General features: G+C 45.7%; 1 protein-coding gene across 1 annotated transcript in view; it reads left to right on the plus strand.

Moving 5' to 3' along the window:
* PDCD11 (programmed cell death 11) overlaps window positions 1-25,242 on the plus strand; it is an 82,552-nt gene that overhangs the window by 23,769 nt on the left and 33,541 nt on the right. Inside the window, exons 18-26 of the mRNA XM_077258678.1 lie at window positions 12,632-12,787; window positions 14,391-14,506; window positions 15,296-15,774; window positions 20,842-20,904; window positions 22,367-22,454; window positions 22,944-23,033; window positions 23,117-23,219; window positions 23,420-23,597; window positions 25,115-25,168. Of these exons, the coding sequence (XP_077114793.1) occupies window positions 12,632-12,787; window positions 14,391-14,506; window positions 15,296-15,774; window positions 20,842-20,904; window positions 22,367-22,454; window positions 22,944-23,033; window positions 23,117-23,219; window positions 23,420-23,597; window positions 25,115-25,168 (1,327 nt within the window). The remainder of the gene's footprint in view (window positions 1-12,631; window positions 12,788-14,390; window positions 14,507-15,295; window positions 15,775-20,841; window positions 20,905-22,366; window positions 22,455-22,943; window positions 23,034-23,116; window positions 23,220-23,419; window positions 23,598-25,114; window positions 25,169-25,242) is intronic.

The raw sequence follows: 25,242 nt of genomic DNA on the forward strand, positions 1-25,242 counted from the left end.
GTGGCATGTAAAAGTTTGTGCACGCCTTTGTCAAAATTACTGTTATTGTGAACAGTTAAGCAAGTTGAAGATGAAATGATCTCTAAAAGGGCTAAAGTTCAAGATGACACATTTCCTTTGTATTTTAGTTTACAAAAATTTTTTATTTTTTTTCATTTTAAAATTGCAAGCGATAATGGGACAATGCAAAAGTTTTGGCACCCTTGGAGATTTGCGTTCTCAGATAACTTTGACCAAGGTTTTGACCTTAAGTACCCGGTTATGGCTTGTTCATTATCGTTGTTAGGGACGGCCAGGTGATGCAAATTTCCCAGCTTTATAAAAACCCAGCCTCCTCTAACCTTGTGCCAAAAAACAGCAGCCATGGGTTCTTCTAAGCAGCTGCCTAGCACCCTGAAAATGAAAATGGTGGAGGCATACAAAGCAGGAGAAGTCTATAAGAAGATAGCAAAGCGTTTTCAAGTTGCCGTTTCCTCAGTTCGAAATGTAATTATGAAATGGCAGTTATCAGGAACAGTGGAGGTCAAGAATAGGATCTGGAAGACCAAGCAAAATTTCAGTGAGAGCTAGAGCTGCTTGTAGGATTGCTAGACAGGCAAATCAGAACCCCCGACTGCAAAAGACCTTCAGAAAGATTTAGCAGACTTGAGTTGTACATTGTTCTACTGTTCAGAGACATAAGCACACATATGGCCTTTATGGAAGTCATCAGAAGAAAACCTCTTCTGCGTTCTCATCATAAAATTCAGCGTCAGAAGTATGCAAAGGAACCTCTAAACAAGCCTGATGCATTTTGGAAACACGTCCTGTGGACCGATGAGGCTAAAATAGAACTCTTTCCTCACAATGATCAAAGGTATGTGTGGAGAAAAAGGGCACAGAATTGCAGGAAAAGAGCATCTCACCAACCATTAAGTATGGGGGAAATCAATCATGCTTTCGGGTTGTGCTGCAACCAATGGCATCGGTAATATATCACGAGTAGAAGAATGGATTCAGTGAAATTTCAACAAATTCTGAATGCAAGCATAATACAATCTGTAAAAAAGCTGAAAAGAGGATGGCTTCTACAAATAAATAATGATCCTAAACACCTGTCAAAATCCACAATAGACTACCTCAAAAGGCGCAAGCTGAAGGTTTTACAATGGCCCTCACAGTCCCCTGATCTGAACCTTATTGAAAATCTGTGGCTAGACCTCAAAATAGAAGTGCATGCAAGATGACCCAGGAATCTCACAGAACCGGAAGAATTTTCCAAGGAAGAATAGATGAAAATCCCTCAAACAAGAATTGAACGATTTGTGGCTGACTACACAAAAACAGGATTTTTGGTTGCTTACCGTAAAATCTGTTTCTCAGAGCCCTCATTGGGGGACACAGGAAACCATGGGTATATGCTGCTGCCAGTAGGAGGCTTACACTATGAACAAAAAAAAAAGTTAGCTCCTCCTCCACAGTGTACACCCCACCGACCGGCACTAGGATAATCAGTTAGTGAGAAAGCAGTAGGAGAAGCAAAAAGAAAAAGAAAAATACACGAACTCAATCAGTAACAATATAATACAGTAAAAAGAGCTGTTAAACTTGGGAGGGTGCTGTGTCCCCCCAATGACGACTCCAAGAAACAGATTTTATGGTAAGCAACCAAAAATCCTGTTTTCTCTATCGCTTCATTGGGGGGACACAGGAAACCATGGGACGTCCCAAAGCAGTCCCTGGGGCGGGAACCATGGAAAACTCCATTCAGGTCGGAGAACTCACCTCTGCCGCCTGCAAGGTCTTTTTACCTAAGCTGGCATCTGCCGAAGTGTAGGCATAGACAATGGAAAATTTGCGAACATGTGGATGGAGGACTGATTATCACTCTGCAGAGCTGCATGGCAGAGGCCCTATGTGTACTTCCAGGAGGTGCCCACTGCCCGAGTAGAGTGTGCCTTAATCCCAGGAGAAGGCGCTCTGCTCTGACCCGGTAAGCCTACAATTGCCGTCTGGATCCAGCGAGCAAATATTTGCCCTGGAGTCCGGAAGGCCTCAGTGCACACTATAAGGAATCTGTCATCCAAAAGGAGTGTGACCTCACCCAGATAGACGCACGATGCTCAGATCAGGTCTAACCTGATAAGAGAAGCTATCGGGAATGAAACAGAGCCGAACGAAAGAAAGGATAAACCCTCATTTAGGTTGCAAAGTCACCTTACCCTGTTTAACCCCTTCCTGACATCTGACGTACTATCCCGTCGAGGTGGGGTGGGCCCGTATGACCACCGACGGGATAGTACGTCATACGCGATCGGCCGCGCTCACGGGGGGAGCGCGGCCGATCGCGGCCGGGTGTCAGCTGCATATCGCAGCTGACATCCGGCACTATGTGCCAGGAACGGTCACGGACCGCCCCCGGCACATTAACCCCCGGCACACCGCGATCAAACATGATCGCGGTGTACCGGCGGTATAGGGAAGCATCGCGCAGGGAGGGGGCTCCCTGCGGGCTTCCCTGAGACCCCCGGAGCAACGCGATGTGATCGCGTTGCTCTGAGGGTCTCCGACCTCCCTCCTCTCCGCAGGTCCCGGATCCAAGATGGCCGCGGCATCCGGGTCCTGCAGGGAGGGAGGTGGCTTACCGAGCGCCTGCTCAGAGCAGGCGCTGGTAAGCCTGCAGCCCTGCACAGCAGATCGCAGATCTGGCAGAGTGCTGTGCACACTGCCAGATCAATGATCTGTGATGTCCCCCCCTGGGACAAAGTAAAAAAGTAAAAAAAAAATTCCCCACATGTGTAAAAAAATAAATAAAAAAATATCCTAAATAAAGAAAAAAAAAAAAAAATATTATTCCCATAAATACATTTCTTTTGCTAAATAAAATTAAAAAAACAATAAAAGTACACATATTTAGTATCACCGCGTCCGTAACGACCCAACCTATAAAACTGCCCCACTAGTTAACCCCTTCAGTAAATACCGTAAGAGAAAAAAAAAAAAACGAGGCAAAAAACAACGCTTTATTATCATACCGCTGAACAAAAAGTGGACTAACACGCGATCAAAAAGACTGATATAAATAACCATGGTACCGCTGAAAACGTCATCTTGTCCCGCAAAAAACGAGCCGCCATACAGCATCATCAGCAAAAAAATAAAAAAGTTATAGTCCTGAGAATAAAGCGATACCAAAATAATTATTTTTTCTATAAAATAGTTTTTATTGTATAAAAGAGCCAAAACATAAAAAAAATGATATAAATGAGATATCGCTGTAATCGTACTGACCCGACGAATGCTGCTTTATCAATTTTACCAAACGCGGAACGGTATAAACGCCTCCCCCAAAAGAAATTCATGAATAGCTGGTTTTTGATCACTCTGCCTCACAAAAATCGGAATAAAAAGCGATCAAAAAATGTCACGTGTCCGAAAATGTTACCAATAAAAATGTCAACTCGTCCCACAAAAAACAAGATCTCACATGACTCTGTGGACTCAAATATGGAAAAATTACAGCTCTCAAAATGTGGTAACGCAAAAAATATTTTTTGCAATGAAAAGCATCTTTCAGTGTGTGACGGCTGCCAATCATAAAAATCCGCTAAAAAACCCGCAATAAAAGTAAATCAAACCCCCCTTCATCACCCCCTTAGTTAGGGAAAAATAAAAAAATAAAAAAATGTATTTATTTCCATTTTCCCATTAGGGTTAGGGCTAGAGTTAGGGCTAGAGTTAGGACTAGAGTTAGGACTAGAGTTAGGGCAAGGGTTAGGGCTAGGGTTAGGGTTGGGGCTAGGGTTAGGGCTAGGGTTAGGGCTAGGGTTGGGCTAGGGTTGGGGCTAGGGCTAGGGTTAGGGCTAGTGTTATGGCTAGTGTTAGGGCTAGTGATAGGGCTAGGGTTATTGCTCGGGTTAGGGCTAGGGTTAGGGCTAGGGTTGGGGCTACAGTTAGGGTTGGGGCTAAAGATAGGGTTAGGGTTTGGATTACATTTACGGTTGGGAATAGGGTTGGGTGTGTCTGGGTTAGAGGAGTGGTTAGGGTTACTGTTGGGATTAGGGTAAGGGGTGTGTTTGGATTAGGGTTTCAGTTATAATTGGGGGGTTTCCACTGTTTAGGCACATCAGGGGCTCTCCAAACGGGACATGGCATCCGATCTGAATTCCAGCCAATTCTGCGTTGAAAAAGGAAAACAGTGCTCCTTCCCTTCAGAGCTCTCCCGTGTGCCCAAACAGGGGTTTACCCCAACATATGGGGTATCAGCGTACTCAGGACAAATTGGACATCATCTTTTGGGGTCCAAGTTCTCCTGCTACCCTTGGGAAAATACAAAACTGGGGGCCCAAAAATAAGTTTTGTGGGAAAAAAAAGATTTTTTATTTTCACGGCTCTGCGTTGTAAACTGTAGTGAAACACTTGGGGGTTCAAAGTTCTCACAACACATCTAGATAATTTCCTTGGGGGGTCTAGTTTCCGATATGGGGTCACTTGTGAGGGGTTTGTACTGTTTGGGTACATCAGGGGCTCTGCAAATGCAACGTGACGCCTGCAGACCAATCCATTTAAGTCTGCATTCCAAATGGCGCTCCTTCCCTTCCGAGCTCTGTCATGCGCCCAAACAGTGGTTCCCCCCCACATATGGGGTATCAGCGTACTCAGGACAAACTGGACAACAACTTTTGGGGTCCAATTTATCCTGATACCCTTGTGAAAATACAAAACCTGGGGGCTAAAAATCATTTTTGTGAAAAAAAAAGAATTTTTATTTTCACGGCTCTGCGTTATAAACTGTAGTGAAACACTTGGGGGTTCAAAGCTCTCAAAACACATCTAGATAAGTTCCTTAGGGGGTCTACTTTCCAAAATGGTGTCACTTGTGGGGGTTTTTAATGTTTAGGCACATCAGGGGCTCTCCAAACGCAACATGGCATCCCATCTTAATTCCAGTCAATTTTGCATTGAAAAGTAAAATAGCGCTCCTTCCCTTCCGAGCTCTGCTATGCGCCCAAACAGTGGTTTACCCCCACATATCACGGCTCTGCGTGATAAACTGTAGTGAAACACTTGTTGGTTCAAAGTTCTCACAACACATCTAGATAAGTTCCGTGGGGGGTCTAGTTTCCAATATGGGGTCACTTGTGGGGGGTTTCTACTGTTTAGGTGCATCAGGGGCTCTGCAAATGCAACATGACACCTGCAGACCAATCCATCTAAGTCTGCATTTCAAACGGCGCTCCTTCCCTTCCGAGCTCTGCCGTGTTCCCAAACAGTGGTTCCCCTCAATGTATGGGGTATCGTCGTACTCAGGACAAATTGCACAACAACTTTTGTGGTGTAATTTCTTCTCTTACCCTTGGGGAAATGAAAAAATGGGGGCGAAAAGATCATTTTTGTGAAAAAATATGATTTTTTATTTTTACGGCTCTGCATTATAAACTTCTGTGAAGCACTTGTTGGGTCAAAGTGCTCAACACACATCTAGATAAGTTCCTTAAGGGGTCTACTTTCCAAAATGGTGTCACTTGTACAGGGTTTCAATGTTTAGGCACATCAGGGGCTCTCCAAACGCAACATGGCGTCCCATCTCAATTCCAGTCAATTTTGCATTGAAAAGTCAAATGGCGCTCCTTCCCTTCCGAGCTCTGCCCTGCGCCCAAACAATGGTTTACACCCACATATGGGGTATCAGCGTACTCAGGACAAATTGCACAACAATTTTTCGGGTCCAATTTCTTCTCTTACCCTTGGGAAAATAAAAAATTGGGGGCGAAAAGATCATTTTTGTGAAAAAATATGATTTTTTATTTTTACGGCTCTGCATTATAAACTTCTGTGAAGCACTTGTTGGGTCAAAGTGCTCACCACACATCTAGATAAGATCCTTAGGGGGTCTACTTTCCAAAATGGTGTCACTTGTGGGGGGTTTCAATGTTTAGGCACATCAGGGGCTCTCCAAACAGTGGTTTACCCCCACATATGGGGTATCGGCGTACTCAGGACAAATTGTACAACAAATTTTGGGGTTTATTTTCTCCTGTTACCCTTGGTAAAATAAAACAAATTGGAGCTGAAATAAATTTTGTGTGAAAAAAAGTTAAATGTTTATTTTTATTTAAACATTCCAAAAATTCCTGTGAAACACCTGAAGGGTTAATAAACTTTTTGAAAATGGTTTTGAGTACCTTGAGGGGTGCAGTTTTTAGAATGGTGTCACACTTGGGTATTTTCTACCATATAGACCCCTCAAAATTACTTCAAATGAGATGTGGTCCCTAAAAAAAAATGGTGTTGTAAAAATGAGAAATTGCTGGTCAACTTTTAACCCTTATAACTCCGTCACAAAAAAAAATTTTGGTTCCAAAATTGTGCTGATGTAAAGTAGACATGTGGGAAATGTTACTTATTAAGTATTTTGCGTGACATATGTCTGTGATTTAAGGGCATAAAAATTCAAAGTTGGAAAATTGCGAAATTTTCAAAATTTTCGCCAAATATTCGTTTTTTTCACAAATAAACGCAAGTTATATCGAAGAAATTTTACCACTATCATGAAGTACAATATGTCACGAGAAAACAATGTCTGAATCGCCAAGATCCGTTGAAGCGTTCCAGAGTTATAACCTCATAAAGGGACAGTGGTCAGAATTGTAAAAATTGGCCCGGTCATTAACGTGCAAACCACCCTTGGGGGTGAAGGGGTTAAAAAAAAAAAAAAAAAAGGAAGGCGATAGGAAAGAGCCGCCAACTCCGAGACGCGCTTAATGGGGGAGAACCACAAGAAAAAAAATCACCGCCCAAACAGCGAGCCCTCTCGAAGTGGTTCCAAGTGCGAACTCTCAAGGGCCTCCAGAACTAGTTGGAAGTCCCAGGAGTCCAATACAAGGGCGCTGCATGCTCTGCCGAACAATTCTGGTGACCAATCTGTCTGGATGCCTACAGGGGGCGTCCGCGAGAAGGCAGACAACTTCTGCAAAATAAAACCCTGTGGGCCAATCCATTGTTTAAAAGAGAAAAACTGTCTCCCCCTGAAAACAGGAATTCGAGAATGATGGAGAGCCTTCCTGAGTCATGATGAGAATGTCACATCGGTACGGGAAGAGCACTGGACCACTGATCCGCAGAATGGGCAGGACCACTGCCACGAGCTCTGAGAAGGTCCTGGGAGCAGATGTGAACCCGGAGGGGAGGGCGACAAACTGAAAAAGGAATGTGGATATAGGCTTCCATGGAGAACAATGATTTGTGGTTTCCGGGAAGCAATAACTGAACAAAGAAATTCTATCCTGAAATGACTAGAAAGGACTCCTTAGATTCAGGAATCATAGAACAAGGATGGGTTATGCAGAGGAAAATCTACCAGGACTGGTCCTGGGAGATCTTTCCGGCACATTATGGGAATTCCCGGGGGAGGGGAAATGCCCAGAAGAGTATTTAAAGGAAACCTGTTTACTAATCCGGTGAGCCCATGGATTCACCTGCTGGGAGGACTGCTTCGTTGAAGGAAAACGGCGAAGTGGCTGAGAGTACCGAATCTCGCGCTTCAAAAGAGAACGAGGTTTGGCCTGAGAAAAGGAGAGAGCTCGTCCCTTCGGTAGCATCCCTAATAATTTGATCCAGCGTGGATCAAAACAGACGGGAACCCTGGAAAGGCAAGTTGGTAAGGGACTTCTTTGAGAATAAGTACACCTGACACGCCTTAAATCAAATGGTCCTACTTATGGCCACTATGTTGCTGGACGCCCGAGCAGCACATGCGGCGTCATCTAGAGAGACGGATACCATGTACTTCCCTGCATGAGAAATTTGGTTCGTGAGTTTGGCCAATTTCTACAGTCATGCTACAGAAAGCATGTTTTGACTGAGCAGCTTAGCCCATGCGGCTATGGACTTTGCCACCCAGGTGGAGGAAAAGGCAGGGCACAATGTACAGGCAGCCGCTTCAACTGCTGACATTGAGGGAAGCTCCGTCTGGAAGAGGAAGGACTGTATTGGTGGACAGTCTGGAAACCGGGGGGTTCACAGTTGAAGTGGTCCAGTTCTCGGTGAGCTCAGGTGAGAAGGGATATAGGATGCCGAGGCACTTCCTTCTTTGGAAGCGGCTGGTTGGGTTGTCCCGTTCCTTGGAAAGTACCTCCTCAAATTCTCTGAGTGGCAAAGACCTTAGGAGCTGGCCTGGACCATCCTAAACGAAACCGCCTGTTCTGTGGGTTCCGTATCAGTATCTTTAATGTTAGAGGTCTGGTTGACCGCCACGATGAGGCTCTGGAACAAGTCCCTCTTATTAGAGGCGCAGTGAGAACCCGGGTCCGAGAAGTCCTCACAGTACATCCGCCACCTCTGAATCTGGGGAAAAGGACTGGGAAAAGGATGTTCTCCAGCAGAGGTCAGGGGGAGAAAGGGAGTGGGAGGAAGAATTACATTGACAATTCTGCCTAGACCTACTACGACCCTTGCTGGTAGGCACAGCCGGAGAGTCCTGCGATCCGCCAGTAACGCCGGAAGTAGGAAGATACAATCCGTCAAGGACATACACCAGGATCTGGGACACCCTGGTGAGGTCCGTGAGAGATTGCGACAGAGAGGTAGCCCACACTGGTATCGGGGCACCATTCTCTCCTGGGGCAGTTGGCGGTTCCTGGGTAGCGGGCACAGGGGGGCTGCTGCAGTCCTGACAGAGGGGAGAGGACTGGTCTGAAGAGAGTTTGCATTTGCATTAAGAGCAGACAAAGTGTCTGACAAGAGCAGAAGAAGAGGAAGCAGGAGGGCCAGCGCGCTCTCCTTTAGAGTTAGGCATGCTAAGAAGCAGACCCACTAACTGATGCTGCCAGAAGGTTAGGGGACAGAGAGCTGAGGAGAGTGTCAGTCTGCAGGGCAGAGATACTCACAGGCCCTGAAGAACTGCTCCCAGGCCTTTGTCCCAGAGAACAAGTGAGGCTGCAGGACGATTGCAGTATGGAGGAAAGCAGGTCCTACAGAGTTGAGCCATCTTCTGGGTTCAGCTGCCGGGAAATGGCGGCCGCAGGAGGAAGAGGAGGGCTGGGAGTTGTAAGAAAGGCGCGCAGAGCCGGGCTCCAGAAAAAGAGAGGGGAGTGGGCTGAAAAGCCCGCTTACTGGGGCCGGAAGGAGGGCCGAACTAGACGCTGGGGCCAAGAAGAGGTGGTGTGTCATCAATGGGCGGGAGAAAAGCCCGCCTGAAGACACTGAAGAGAAGGGGGCAGGGCCAAACGCCAGGACTAGGCCACACTGAAGCCGGGGCCAAAATTAGTGGCAGAGGCCTCGGGAACAGGGAAGCACACAGAATAATTAACCCAGCTGTCAGTGACCGCTCCAAAAATAAGAGCCCACGCCGGGACCGAATATTCTGATCCTACTATTAGGTAACCGACCGAATAAGGCGGAAAGCAGACCCCACGTGAAGTAAAAACCCCTGAATAAAGAATCTTAGGGAGAGACTCATCCATTCTCTTTTGTCTTTTTCCTCCATCTTCCTCTAAGTCTTCTTATCTTCATCTTTCTTTATCCTTTTCTTTCTTCAATACCCGAATCTTCTCCACTGACACCTCTGGACTGGAACCTGACAGAGAGAGAGAGAGAAAGGGAGATGTACCTCTCCATCCTGAGGGCGTCCGAGAATTTGAGTCTAAGGGACGTCCATGCGTCCTGAAACCGACAGGCTCTGTTGGGCGAGTGGGTAGGAGACGGGGGCTAGGACCAAATACGGATCACCTAAACACCCTTCTGTGGCATAGACATATGAGGATACGGGGTGGCAGTACATGCCATATTCATAGTCTCTACGTGGGAGTACAGTTGTGACTGTTCACACTGTATTCCTCCAGAGGTAGGAGAAGATCCATCTGAAAAAGAAGAAACGTTACTGGAAAACGACGAAAACCGAGGTAGATATGGGTCTAGTGAAAAACCTGTGTCCACCTCCTACTGACACTAAGCTAAACTGATTATCCTGGTGCCGGTCAGTGGGGTGTTCACTGCGGAGGAGGAGCTAACTTTTTTTGTGCATAGTGTCAGCCTCCAAGTGGCAGCATCATATACCCCATGGTTTCCTGTGTCTCCCAATGAAGCGATAGAGAAAAGTGTTTACCAGCTGTGATACTTTCAAAAGTGGGAGCTACTAGGTGCTAACTAGTGATGAGCGAATATACTCTTTACTCGAGATTTCCCGAGCATGCTCTGGGGTCCTCCCGAGTATTTTTTAGTGCTCGAGATTTAGTTTTCTTCGCCGCAGCTGGATGATTTACAGCTACTAGCCTGCTTGATTACATGTGGTGATTCCCAAGCAACCAGGCAACCCCCACATGTACTTATGCTGGCTATCAGATGTAAATCATTCAGCTGCGGCAAGAAAAACTAAAACTCAGAGCACTAAAAAATACTCGGAGGACACCCGAGCAGGCTCGGGAAATAATGAGTATATTCGCTCATCACTAGTGCTAACCATGCAAGGTGACCAAACTTTTGCCTTTTGCATCGGCCCATTTTCCTTTCTGTAACTTTTCAAATGTAAAAGATGAAAATATAATATTTTTTTTTTGTTTGTTTTTTTTTTTTTTTGTTTACTAAAATACAAAGGAAATGTGTTATCTTTAACTTTAGGCCTCTTAGAGATCATTTGATCTTCAACTTGCTTAACTGTTCACAATAACAGTTCAAACTTTTACATGCCACTGTATGTAGCAGCTGTTATAACTCATGCAAAAAGTTGTCTTCCCAAGAAAATAATGGTGTTGAAGCATCGTCTAGAACCCTACATTATTGTTCCTCTCTTGCTCCTTCTGCAAATGTATATACGTGCAATTAACCTAGTCCATATGCTTCGTCCTTACAGTCTGACATTTCGGCACTGATTTGAATGGTGACATACTGTGCACATTGTTTGTTTTCTGTAATTTTCCGGAATGAATAAAAGAGGTACGGCACACCGTTCTAAGTTAAAGGGAATCTGTCACCCCAAAATTTGCCTATAAGCTGTGGCCACCAGCATCAGGGGCTTATCTAAAGCATTCTGTAATGCTGTAGATAAGCCCCCGATGTAACCTGCAAGATAAGAAAAACAGGTTAGATTATACTCACTCAGGCGAGGTCCCGATGTGGTCCGGTCCGATGAGCGTCGCAGGTCCGGGCCCAGCGCCTCCCATCTTCATACAATGACGTCCTCTTCTTTGCTTCTTGTCGTGGCTCCTGCGCAGGCGTACTTTATCTGCCTTGTTGAGGGGAGAGCAAAGTACTGCAGTGCGCAGGCGCTGGGCCTCTCTGACATTTCCCGGCACCTGCGCACTGCAGTACTTTTCTCTGCCCTCAACAGGACAGATAAAGTACGCCTGCGCAGGAGCCGCGACAAGAAGACAAGAAGAGGATGTCATTGTATGAAGATGGGAGGCGCCGGACCCAGATCACGACACCCACCGGACCGTCCTTCCCCCCCCGGGTGAGTATAATCTAAGGCTACTTTCACACTAGCGTTAACTGCATTCCGTCACAATGCGTCGTTTTGCCGAAAAAACGCATCCTGCAAAAGTGTTTGCAGGATGCGTTTTTTTACCATTGATTAACATTAAGCGACGCATTGTGACGGATTGCCACACGTCGCACCCGTCGTGCGACGGTTGCGCCGTGCTGTGGCGGACCGTCGGGAGCAAAAAACGCTACATGTAACGTTTTTTGCTCACGACGGTCCGCTTTTTCCGACCGCGCATGCGCGGCCGGAACTCCGCCCCCACCTCCCCCGCACCTCACAATGGGGCAGCGGATGCGCTGGAAAAATGCATCCGCTGCACCCGTTGTGCGGCGGAGACAACGCTAGCGTCGGGAACCTCGGCCCGACGCACCGCGATGGGCCGAGCCCGACGCTAGTGTGAAAGTAGCCTAACTTGTTTTTCTTATCTTTCGGGATACATCGGGTGGCTTATCTACAGCATTACAGAATACTGTAGATAAGCTCCTGATGCCGGTGGCCGCAGCTTAGGCCTCTTTCACACATCAGTTTTTTGCCATCTGTCACAATCCGTCTTTTTTAGAAAAAAACGGATCCAGCAAATGTTGCTGCTGGATCCGTTTTTTCTCATAGACTTGTATTAGCGACGGATTGTGATGGATGGCCTTCCGTTTCATCTGTCGTTTGACGGATCCGTCGTAAAGTCTTTGTCCGTCGGCCTGAGACAACGGGCAGAATAACGTCTTTGTGTACGTCAAAAAACGGAACAGAGACTTATCCTGCGCCGTCCGTCGTTGGCTATAATGGAAGCCTATGGGCACAGGATCCGTCGTTGTCTGTCAAAAGACTGAATCCAGCGACGGATTCCGTTTTTTAAAGTGAGCATGCCTGGAAGAATTTCTATTCCTTTAATTTAACCCATTTTTCCATTCAGGTGCAACGGATCCAGTGCATCAGTTTTTTTACAATCAGCACAGGATCCGTCTTTTCAACACTTTGACGGATTGTGACTGATTCTAAAACACTGATGTGTGAAAGAGGCTTTATAGGCGAAAAATGGGGTGACAGATTCCCTTTAAGATGCTCCATTATGATATTATTACATTATAGCCTTGTATTATAAAGTCATGAAGGGTAAATGTTGTTGCCTCTGTGACCCCTTTTTAACACTTTCTGGTCTTACCCCTGCTGTATTAGGGCATCTGGAGGATGGTGAGACTCTTTACTCCCTAGTCCCAGGGGAGAAACTGACCCTCGTTGTTGACTCCGTGGAAGAGGATGGTTCAGTTCTGTTCAGCATCGGCAAAGTATCTGGAGCTCAGAAAATAACAGCAGCTCAACATAAGAATAAAGGTAAAACCTTTCACCTAATGTATGTGATGAAAATTTAAAGGGGTTTTCCAGGTTTTTTTTGGTTTTTTTAAACTCTACTCCGGCTGCAGTTTGTTTTAAATAATGAAATGGATGCTGCGCTGAGTCTCCACCTCTGCTCCCGCTGTGTGTCTACACCGCTGAAGTCAAGTGGTTTCAATACTGACAAGTCTGTGAACTCAGTGGCTCTGCCTGAGCTGATGGCACAAGCCGCTGAGCTCACTGATTGGCTGCAGTGCTTTAGACATGTCATTAGCGCTGCAGGCAATAACAGACACCAGAAGTTTTTTTTTGTCTATAGGGATTTCCATTTGCAATGCTGCTTCCTTAAAGGGAACCTGTCACCCCGTTTTTTGAAGATGAGCTAAAAATAGCGTTAAATAGGGGCGGAGCTGGGCGTTACATTAGTGTCTTTGTGTGCCTTTATTACCCACCTATGCTGCCGAAATACCTTTGCAAAGTCGCCGTTTTCTGCTGTCACTCACGCTGGTCTGGTCCTATGGGCGTGGTGACAGCGCTGTTTCTCCCCAGATCAGGCTCATCATTCCGTTGGTGGCGTAGTGGTGTGCGCATGTCCAACAGAGAATATCCACTGCCCAGGAGATTAAAAAGAGCGCAATCTGCGCTATTCAGCCGTTTACCAGTGGGCGCGGCCATCTTTCCTGTGGCCGTGCCTGCGCAGATGGAGCGCTCTGCTGCCCGGGGCTTCAGGAAAATGGCCGCTTGATTCCGCGCGTGCGCAGATGCAGATCGCGGCGGCCATTTTCCTGAAGCCCCGGGCAGCAGAGCGCTCCATCTGCGCACGCGCGGCCACAGGAAAGATGGCCGCGCCCACTGGTAAACGGCTGAATAGCGCAGATCGCGCTGTTTTTCATCACCTGGGCAGTGGATTCGCCTTTTGGACATGCGCACACCACTACGCCACCAACGTAATGATGAGCAGGATTCTGGGGGAGAAACAGCGCTGTCACCACGCCCATAGGACCAGACCAGCGTGAGTGACAGCAGAAAACGGCGACTTTGCAAAGGTATTTCGGCAGCATAGGTGGGTAATAAAGGCACCAAAGACACTAATGTAACGCCCAGCTCTGCCCCTATTTAACGCTTTTTTTTAGCTCATCTTCAAAAAACGGGGTGACAGGTTCCCTTTAAAAGCCCTAAAGCATTTTGATAAGAAGGCTTATATTGTTCACACTTTTATTGGAAGATGCATGAACTTGAATCTTTTAGAAGCTTTTTGCATCTTGTCTCCTTGACTGCACGCTGGGCAAGACACTTGGCGATGCCAGTAGGAGGACGCACAGTAGATATTGTGCATTTATCCTATTGACTAGACTTTGACATGTGCACAAAACCTGTGGGTTGTGAGACTTACGCCCCGGAGACCGTCCCAGCTGGTGTGAAGAATCAACCTGTCAATGCTATGGGCAGAAATAAGATCATCTTCACAACTCTTCTATCCAGCTTTGTATGTTGTGGTCTTGTCGTTGTTACTGGTAGTCCATTCTGCCCTGACTCTTTCCTTGACGTACAGCTCTACGTATTTCATTAGTGCAATTATATTTTGTCATGTCTTTCATTGCAGCAAAAAGGTTGGTGGTAGGACAAAAAGCCAAGGTTGTGGTTCTACACGTTGATCTCCTTAAGTCCCACCTTCACGTCTCTGTGGATGAGACACTGATGATAAAAACAAAATGCACAGTAAGTGCTTGTACAAGTTCTGGTTATTGTATCCTTCGCCAATTATGATCTCCCCATAGATTTGCACTGATCTTTCATTCTTTATAGTTTACATTTCCAAAATCCCGATGGCCCCTTCCACTTCTGCTGGTAGAAGTTTCATGCTCACATCTGTTCCTACTTAGCAATGAATGGGGATTGGCTCCGGACTAGACAGAGACCACTCTTAGACACCAAGTTGCAAATATTCAGCAAAAAGACCCTCCCAAATTAACTGAAGTTCCTCGGAGGGGGAGAGTATTGGTCTACTGCCGGGAGCATTCCCATCTCTGTATATTGCCAGGATATAACGGCATTTAATGATGGCTATAAGCTCGATTGGTAGGACCTCCAACTGATCCTAAAAATGAGAAGATCATAGTTCTGCGTCCTCTTTTCCTTTGCACAGGTGCAGTGCTGGAAGCCGCCGTGTTTTGTGCATGCAGTGCTAATGTAGTGCTATGGCCCCTCCAGTGTCAGGATCATTGAGGTTGGACTTGCTCAGTGATTACTAAACTCTAGTAATATTCCATCTCAGATGGGCATACCCCTTCAAATTATAAGGCAGCACTCAGTAGGGTAAAAAAAATGTGCAAATTGCGTTTCCTCCATTTGGAATATCAATTCATGTACAGAGAGCTGTTTCAGGGTTCTTGCCCCTCATTAGGAAAAGACCGGGTACTTTTTAGCTGGGCGCGAGGTGTTAGATCAGATTTTCTGTCATTAATCCTTTATGCAGAATTGTGCACCTGACACCTTTTTTTGTCCTAGGTTACTGCCGGTTCAGTGTATTCTGCGGTCGTGCACCACGTGGCTGAAGAATTTGCCGTCGTTTCCTTGGAAGGTGCCTCTCATCTTGCCGTTGTCCCACTCGCATGTCACTATAATGACACCTTTCAGTTTGACTGGGAAAAGTTCCGTGTTGGACAGAAAATTAACGTGATGATGAAGAGTACGAGTCCTGATGAATATGGCCTCCTGCTCGCTGTCCTAAGTACCAGTAGATCAGTGAAGCCAATCAAGCCCCTTGTGAAAGAGAAGCCGGTGATTGGGGAACTGGTCACAGGGACTGTGAAAAGCGTGAAGCCTAATAATGTAATGGTTTCTATCGATGATAATCTAGTGGGGGCGATCCATGCCTCTCAGATATTGGAAGATGCAGCAGAAGGCGTCTTCCCTACACTCACACTGAAGATTAAACAAAGAGTCACCTGTCGAGTAATTGGAGGACGAGATGTCAAGACGCATCGGTAAGTGATGATGTTTCCACCACGGCTCAGCCATTCGGTGTCCTCCTCTTTTTTATTGATTGTAATGATCTATGAACCACTTTTCTAATTCCATCCATTGTGTTACCATACCTAGAAGGTGGGACTTCATTTTTCTTCGATAACATTACTAGGGGTACAGTATTGTGGGAATACTCCCTGCCACCAGGAGCCTGACACTAGGTGGAAAAAGGAGAGATAAATATTGTGCCACCCAGGGCTGTGGAGTCGGTAAGCCACAGTTGCGACTCCGACTCCTGGATTTTATCAGGTTCCGACTCCGGCTCCGACTCCGACTCCTTCATAAATGGCCAATTCGTAACAATAAATTTACTGTTGTAAAATATTAACATCGTGCTTATTCAGTTTCTCACCATCATATAAGTAATCAGACCACTTAGAGCAAAAACTATATTTATTAGAATACAATTAGAATATAGCAAATAACTTTTATAAACTTTTCTAAACTCTTGTAAGTAAATATGCAATAAACACTGTTATGCAGTTAATAAGAAGAAATCTCTAAATTTGTCCTCAGAAAAAGTATTGCCTCTGTCAGATCCTCCTTCATGGATGCCCTCAAATCTGATCTAATTATTTTGAGAGCAGAGGACAACTTCTCTACACTAACTTGGGTTGGTGGCAAAGCAGTAACCACTCGGGCAACATCTCTGACAATGTCAGGATACAGAGGAATCGCTTGTTGCACTGTTATTTTTGATGAACGGTCAAATTTCTCAATTTCTTTTAGTGCACATGAAAAATTCTGCTGAAATGTACTGGCTGTGTTCTTTGATGGGGATGACTCTTCTTCTATGCGGGAACGCTTTGCACGGTCCTTGTGATCCAAATATTTTTCAAAATTAAATTCATCAGTTGATGAGGGTGAAGATGTGGCAGGACGACCAAATTCTTCTTGTTCCTCCTGACCGTTCTGCAACCCTTTCATCCTTACTCCTATTTCAAACAGAGCTTCTTTTCCTTTAGTTAGCTGTTGATCATCTAGAAGAATCCGATGCATTGGGTCTACATAAACAGCTGCCAAACGAATGTTATTTTGTAATAGTAGCTCCTCTCTCCGTTTCATTGATGTAGCAATGCCACTTGCAATTAACCCTCCTCTTTGGGACAGGCGAAACATCAGGTTCTTCCACTCCTTTAAGAAAATACCTGGAGTTAAGTCCTCTGCTTGTAATTTTTTAGTCACTGTAAATGGGTGCTCTAGCAATTTTTCCAGCTCAGTCACCTGATTCCACTGACTTTCATTTAGCGTCAGTTGAGGGTTAGCCATGTCTACAAGAAAGGTTTTCAGTTCAACCAAGCGCTGAATCATTAAGTAAGTACTGCCCCATCGTGTGGCTTGATCAATAATTGCCCCTTTTCCAGCACGTCTCTTCAAAATTGAGTCAACTTTAGGGGTTCTGGCAACAGTAGCCAATTTTCTCACCTTGCCAATCAGTGCAGCAGCATGTCCTTCTTGCAGACTGTCTCTTATAGCCAGCTGTAGCGTATGCACAACACAGCGCATGTGATGAATGAAAGAACGTGTTGACAGTTTCAACAAGATCATCTAAACTAGCATGTTGCTGTTCATCTGAAGCAACTTCAGTTTGCTCCTCAGTTACAATACTGTATTCCTCTATTTCAAACATTTCTGTGTCTGTGGACCCAGAATGTTCTTCTAGCTGCTGGTCACCATCATTACTCTCATTCATTAGCTTAATAGTACTTATCATATGTGAAGCATTGTCAGTTACGACAGAAACAACTTGCTCTTTTTTTAAGTTCATAGTCTTGCAGAACCTTTTCCACCAAGACCTGGAGAAACTCACTGGTGTGATGAGCTTTGGTGTCTTTTACTGCCAGTGTCTTGGTAACTATATTTCATTTTTGTCACAAACAAATTGGACATTGATGGCAAAATAGTTCACTCTGTGACGTGCGCAGGCATCCATTTTAAGAAATAGAAAGCGTCCCTTGAGAGTTTTTTTAAGTTCTTCCTTTTGTTTAAAAGCTTCTTCGATTTACTAATTTTCTAATACTCTCTCTCTCCAGAGAAACACCAAGCTTGCGGGCCATTTCCCCATTCAGACACATAAAAGCTGGTCGTGAAAATAATGAAATAGGCACACTATCCTTTACAACAAGCTCTATGATCTGTTTTTTACATGTATCTACTGTCATTATCACAGTAACTTTGTCACTGACAAAATATCTTGCAACCGATGGCTGCAAAGTTCTCTGCTCCTTTGTTTGGCTGGAAGAGCTGGGCACTGGTTCATTGGTTTGGATGCAGTCTTTCTCATCCACTGCTTTCAGTACTTCTGGATGAAAGCGCTGTAAATGTCTCTTTAGATTAGAAGCTCTGGTAGGAGCATATTTATCTTTGTCTGAATATGCACTGATCTTGGCTTCACAGCATTTGTTTTCGTCTGGATCATTTGTGATACACTGACAGACATAATGTTTTCTATCTTGAGTGATGGTGAAATGTTCAAATACAGCTGATTTAATGTGAAGCTTCTTTGACATTCTCAGGTTTTTAATTCTTCATTCACAATCGAAATGACAATTGTTTTTCCTAAAAACAATTGTACAAAATTATTGCCAGGTCGTACAACTGATATAGTGGTCAGTAATACTGTTATTCCTCATGTACTCACAGTTAACTGATGCAAAGTTTGTTGAAAGGATAATACTTCTTACAGTCTTCCTCTTCTGAGTAGCAGCTGTGAGATGCTTGGAAGATGCACACCTAGTAAACATCTAGTCTAGAGGAGGAGCTTTACTACTAAGAATTTGCAACACATTTTCACTTTCAGTTTCATGCATTGTAAGTGGGGGGGTTGGGGCAGCATGAGGTTAACCAAGTATAAGATTAGATAAGGGCAGTGGAGAACAGTGAGGGTATGTGCACATGTAGCGTAATTAGCTTGCAGAATGCTAAAGTTTTCCAAGCGATCTGTAGCATCGCTTGGAAAACTGACTGACAGGTTGGTCACACTTGTCAAACATAGCGTTTGACAAGTGTGACCAACTTTTTACTATAGATGCAGCTTATGCAGCATCAATAGTAAAAGATAGAATGTTTAAAAATAATAACAAAAATAAAAAAATGCTTATACTCACCCAGACATCTCCTCACCGGCGTCCGTTCCTCTTCCTATAGCTGGTCTGTGCGCACAGGACCTTCCGTGACGTCACGGTCACGTGAGCGGTCACATGACCGCTCACGACCAATCACAGGACAGTGACGTCATCGGCAGGTCTTTCACCGCACACCAGCTACAGGAACCGAAGCGACAGCGTGCAGTGGAGGCGGGAAGACATCGAGGGTGAGTATAGGACTATTTTTTATTTTAATTCTTATTTTTTGACCACTTATATGGTGCCCAGTCCGTGGAGGAGAGTCTCCTCTCCTCCACCCTGGGTACCAACCGCACATAATCTGCTTACTTCCCGCATCGTGGGCACAGCCCCGTGCGGGAAGTAAGCAGATCAATGGACCCCTAGGTGTGCGGAATCCCCGCAATTCCGCATTTTAATGAACATGTTGCTTTTTTTTCCGCGATGCGATTTTTTCGCGGAAAAAAAGGCTACATTTGCACAAAAAATGCGGAATACACTTAAAATAATAGGAGGCATATGTAAGCGTTTTTTTCGCGTTTTTATAGCGAAAAAACGCGAAAAAAACACGAAAAATACTTAACGTGTGCACATGGCCTGACACACAAGAAGTAAGAAATGTCTCTATCTCGAGCAGAACTGATTATCACTGTTGTTCATAGTTTGATAGAACATATATGTTTGAGTAACATTTATAAAATTCATATGAAAGTTCAATTATGAAATATTAATACTTTTTTTTAAAGCTGGAGTCGGAGTCGTTGCATTTCTACCGACTCCGACTCCAACCAAAACTAACTCTGACTCCACGACTCCGACTCCACAGCCCTGGTGCCACCCCCTCCCTTGTTTTCGGGATCTCCCTCTTATTTCTTATTACTAGGGTCACTATGGAGGCACAACCATTCATTTCTCCTGGGACCCAACGCTTCTGCATCGTCTTCCTATGCAGGGTCCTCCATTCCTCCCCTCCTTACTTCAGCTTGGCTTCAGGCATAGCTGTGGAGGCTGGTTGTTCTCTTAGGGTGTGTGCACACAGAGTTGTTGAGGTGGTCAAAAATGTGTTGTCTATTTCATACTCCTTCAGGAAACTCCCATTTTGGGGAGCTATTGGCCCTTTTTTTAAGTTTCCTGAATTTTTTTTTTTACAGCCGTCTTGATTGGACAGTGCCTAATTTGGTGCGTTTTAAATCAGGAGATGCACTTTCTTTTCTCCCACCTGGCTTTTTCAAAATCTAGAGCAGAAGAACAACCACAAAAGGCTAAACCTATGAACAGAAAAGTAGTTTTACGATAGAAATGAATAGGAACAGTCTTTCAAGTGTGTTTTGAGTGATATTTTTTAATTTTAGGCGACTTTTGGAGCAAACCCGCACCTCAAAAAAGTCTGTGTGCACAATGGCCTTAGGAACTTGTCCTTCTCCAGTTTAAATCTAAGTCTAGTCTCTCTGGTGGGAAAGTTTTCTATCCTTTACACCCCCCTTCAGTGCATCTGACCTTGTGAAGCTGGACTAAGCTTCCTCAGGGGCTCTGTGCTCATCCCTTCCTGTATCTTCTGGATTGTTGGCATCTCCCTATTCCACTTATGCTTGCAATTCTTATTCTTACGCTCTGCTGAATTTTTGCAATCCTGGAGAGTCCCCTTTAGGCACCATCACGGCTATTCGCAGATTATCTATTCTAGCTGGCCTCAATTGCATATGCAGCATCCTTGCCCTTCATCAATATGGGGTGATCTTTCTTACGTTTTATGCTATCTTTATTCCTAAGTGTTGTTCTTTTCACATCCCAACAAACGTTTTCTTTACTCCTTAGTCATTTCTTCTTCCTCCATGCTGTTAATTGTTTTTATTACAACCCTATCTGACCGCGATTTATAGATGTATGTTCTGTATTATTACTTATGGCTTCACCTTTTGACAGATTCCTGCCAATCACTCACCCACACTTGAGGAAATCTATTCTGGAGCTCAGTATCCTCCCCAGGTGAGTGACATGTTTGGGGTCACCCTGCCTACATCAGGCCATTTACTGCTAATCTTGTGAATGTGAAGGAGGCTGTCTATGGGGTGCCCCCTTATGCCACCATTTTAAAACAAGTTTCACCCACATGGTTTTCTGCCTGAACCGTCCACACCAGTATTTGTCACTGCTGACATCTGTATACGGGTGTTGTTTTAAGTGTAATTAAACTTTTTTTAATCATTTTGTCCAGCATGGAAAATTCTGAAACCTTGCAAATCACTTTATTAGGGGATTTGTCTTCATTTTTGTAAAAAAATAGAAAACTAAAAAAAATGCTTTCAAGTGACTTCTAAACCCTTGCTTTCCCCACAGTCTAGATCCAGTAAGCAAAAAACAAATCCGTTACTGGTTCCAGTAAGCAAAAAAAAAACAGATCCGATACAAATGAAAGAAAAATGGATAGCTGATTAACAGATCCGTTTTCCATAGACTTCAATGTTAAAAACGCGGATCCAGCAGAGATCAGTTATTTAAAAAGGGACTAAAAGTCTGCACAACTTTTTGGACAACAGATTAGATTTTTGCTGGATCCGTTGTAACCGATCACTTCTGGACATGTGAACGTAGCTAATTCTGGGGATAAGCTGATTGTTCTGATAAACTGGACACTCGGTGGAAGACACAAGCGCTGACCCTGTCACTGCCATCATCTGTGCTCCAAATGAGTACGTTCTGATATCCGTGCAGCTGAAGGCAGCAAATAGAATTGAGAACAGCAGGGGTTTGGAATCCAGTTATAATTTAAAAAAAAATTAAAGTAATGAAGAGAAATTCCTAAATAAAGTGATTTGCAAAGTTTTCATAATTTTGTCTAGAATGGAAAGGTATTTGAAAAAAAAGTGACTCTTTAGGTGGTGGGATGCAGTACAGAAGCATTTGGATCACACATGTACGCTCCCTGCTCCTTGTCCGCCACTTTGCCTAGATGTTGCAGGGATCGCACATGATTACCGAGAGGACTGCAATCACCGCTTCTGCCGCTCTACAAAGGGGTACAGAGGGTCCCGGCTCTATGTATACAAGCTGCGGCTCTCATTCCCTGATCCTCCAACATTCACACGGGACCCGATCAAGAGCTGGCTGATAAGACAGAGAGATTGCAATCTTGGGATTTGTAGTCTGGATGCAGGGAGCGGAGGTGCTGCAGAAAAGCAAGAACAGGTGCCAATTGGGGCAGGGGACAGAAGGGGAGGCCATAGAGGAAAATAAAGGTATTAGTGGGAATAACTATTTTATTTTTGCATGCTCCCTTCACAGACATACATGAAGGTGAAATGTACCCATAAGGGAGCCCTGCCTGCTATTAGCGGTGGGTCCCACATTTGGAGACCACTGCTTGTGGATTAAATATGCCAGGTTCACTCATTGGAGCATTTGTTTTTTTTCCATCTCATTTCTTTTTTTCTTTTGTTTGGCTTTGTAGTTTGCTGGACCCCAAAAAGAAAATTCCCAAACTCCGACCTACAAATATGTACATGCCTGGGGAGAAGGTGACCTGCTATGTGGCCAAGGTAATACAGATGCTACTAAATTAATAATTGGGGATGAAATATTATATTAGTCCGTCATTATTGAAACTTCATTGACTAAAACTTCAACCTTATTAATTATTCTGCCCTGCACATATAATTGGGCCGTGCCTGGTGCTACATTGGGACTGAGCAGCCATGCCGGGCATTGGTGCCCTTACTAATCTGTAGGCAGCAGGAGACACCGCCGCTGTGCCCGTGTGGACAAGGATGGGGCAGCGCTGCTCAGTAAAGCACCATGTACCCATCATTTTTCTGTTCATCAGGGTTCCTGGGGTCAGACTGCCACCAATTAAATGCTAATTGCCTGACATAAAATCACACCGTTAGTGTTTAAGCCCCAGAAATCTCTTGTAAACTTGTTCTCCATTCAGTTCATCTTTATATAACGGGTTAATAGGATAGGAAATGATGGCGATGGTTTTAACGCTTGGTCTGTCATCCTTCTTATTTCCCCCTCCCCCTCTGCAGTACAATAAGGAGAAGCAGTATCTGGAGGTGGAGATCACTAGCGAGATCCATGGACGTATTGAACAACTCCTTCTATCCAAGTCCTGCAAGGTAAGTTGTGGATCCCCCGATGTGAGCCCCCCGATGACTGAATACCTTCCCCCATCTTAGCGTCTGTCCATTCTGCTTTGCAGGTGGTGAAGCGTCAAGAAATGCATTTCAAGGAAGGGCAAGCGTTGTCTGCTACGGTGGTGGACACTGGAGTTTCCCACAAAACCCTCTCACTATCACTGACAGGTAATGACTGCATAACTCACAGCGTATTATCGTCATTGGGTTTTTAGGCGCCTGCGCCATAATGCAAAACCCTGGAACCGCTACGACAGCATCTCCAGCAAAACACCTCCTCCATAAAAAAATGCAAAAAATAAATCAGGCACACGCCAGCTATTTGTAATAATTGGTATTCTCTTTTTATTGTTTCTTTCTCTCTGCAGACACATATGATCTGACACCAGGCTGTGTGACCGTTGGCTGTGTGAAGAGCATCACTCCAGCCTCTGGCTTAGAAATATCATTGCCCTTTGGAGAAATTGGAAAAGCCAGCCTCTTCCATTTGGGTGACTGCTATGCCGACAGTTCCGTGAAAAACTTTACCGTTGGGATGTTTGTAAGGTAAAAGAGAGATTTTTGATTAATCATTATTTTTAAGTGCTGTTACAATTCTATGGATGTTCTTTCCGGATCTGGGTGTAGTAATACTTAAAGGGTTAATCTTTCTTGTCATCCTCGGGAGCACACCAATCCCCAGCCTCCAGGCTCCCTGTTTGCTGCATGTAGTGCACTCCTGAACACTGACAGTTCTTACCAGCAGCATAGTTCCTTCAGTAGTCTGAACTGTGCACTCTTGGATACAGCAGCGTTGGAGGCGCACAGGGACATTAAAGCCGGCCACATCGTGCATGCCAGCAGTGAGCCGGCCACATCGTGCACGTCGGCAGTGAGCCGGCCACATCGTGCACGTCGGCAGTGAGCCGGCCACATCGTGCACGTCGGCAGTGAGCCGGCCACATCGTGCACGTCGGCAGTGAGCCGGCCACATCGTGCACGTCGGCAGTGAGCCGGCCACATCGTGCACGTCGGCAGTGAGCCGGCCACATCGTGCACGTCGGCAGTGAGCCGGCCACATCGTGCACGTCGGCAGTGAGCCGGCCACATCGTGCACGTCGGCAGTGAGCCGGCCACATCGTGCACGTCGGCAGTGAGCCGGCCACATCGTGCACGTCGGCAGTGAGCCGGCCACATCGTGCACGTCGGCAGTGAGCCGGCCACTTCGTACACGTCGGCAGTGAGCCGGCCACATCGTGCACGCCGGCAGTGAGCCGGCCACTTCGTGCACGTCGGCAGTGAGCCGGCCACTTCGTGCACGTCGGCAGTGAGCCGGCCACTTCGTGCACGTCGGCAGTGAGCCGGCCACATCGTGCACGTCGGCAGTGAGCCGGCCACATCGTGCACGTCGGCAGTGAGCCGGCCACATCGTGCACGTCGGCAGTGAGCCGGCCACATCGTGCACGTCGGCAGTGAGCCGGCCACATCGTGCACGTCGGCAGTGAGCCGGCCACATCGTGCACGTCGGCAGTGAGCCGGCCACATCGTGCACGTCGGCAGTGAGCCGGCCACATCGTGCACGTCGGCAGTGAGCCGGCCACTTCGTACACGTCGGCAGTGAGCCGGCCACATCGTGCACGCCGGCAGTGAGCCGGCCACATCGTGCACGTCGGCAGTGAGCCGGCCACATCGTGCACGCCGGCAGTGAGCCGGCCACATCGTGCACGCCGGCAGTGAAAATAAATAAATAAAAGCAGCATTTACTCACTTTCAGCAATACCTCCCACCGCTACCCTGGGTTTTTGGCGACACTGCTGCATCAGCGATGCCACGCATTCTGTAATGTGATCGCTGCAGCCAATCACTCGGTTCAGTGATCTTCTGCCAATTAACTTTATTTCCTCAATGAGTCCAGTGATTGGCAGCAGTGGTCACTTGCTGTAGGCGAGACTTCACCGCTGTAGGTATGTCAACAAAGACTGCAGGAGAGAGGCCATGCTGGAGCGGCAGGGGGGCACATAATGCTGTATATTGCTGTATATTATATTCGATATTGTAGAGGAATTAATCATTTCGTTTTTCAGGTGCTTCGTTCTCTCTGTTAAGAAGACAATCGAGGTGTCCCTGAGGAAGTCCCGGTAAGTAAAATCCTACAACAATAGCGGCTATTCCCGTTCTTTTTCTTTTCTTTTTTTTTTGCATCAGTGTGTCG

Source organism: Ranitomeya variabilis, chromosome 4 (genome assembly GCF_051348905.1).
Source record: "Ranitomeya variabilis isolate aRanVar5 chromosome 4, aRanVar5.hap1, whole genome shotgun sequence".
In the NCBI taxonomy this organism is placed as follows: Eukaryota; Metazoa; Chordata; class Amphibia; order Anura; family Dendrobatidae; genus Ranitomeya; species Ranitomeya variabilis.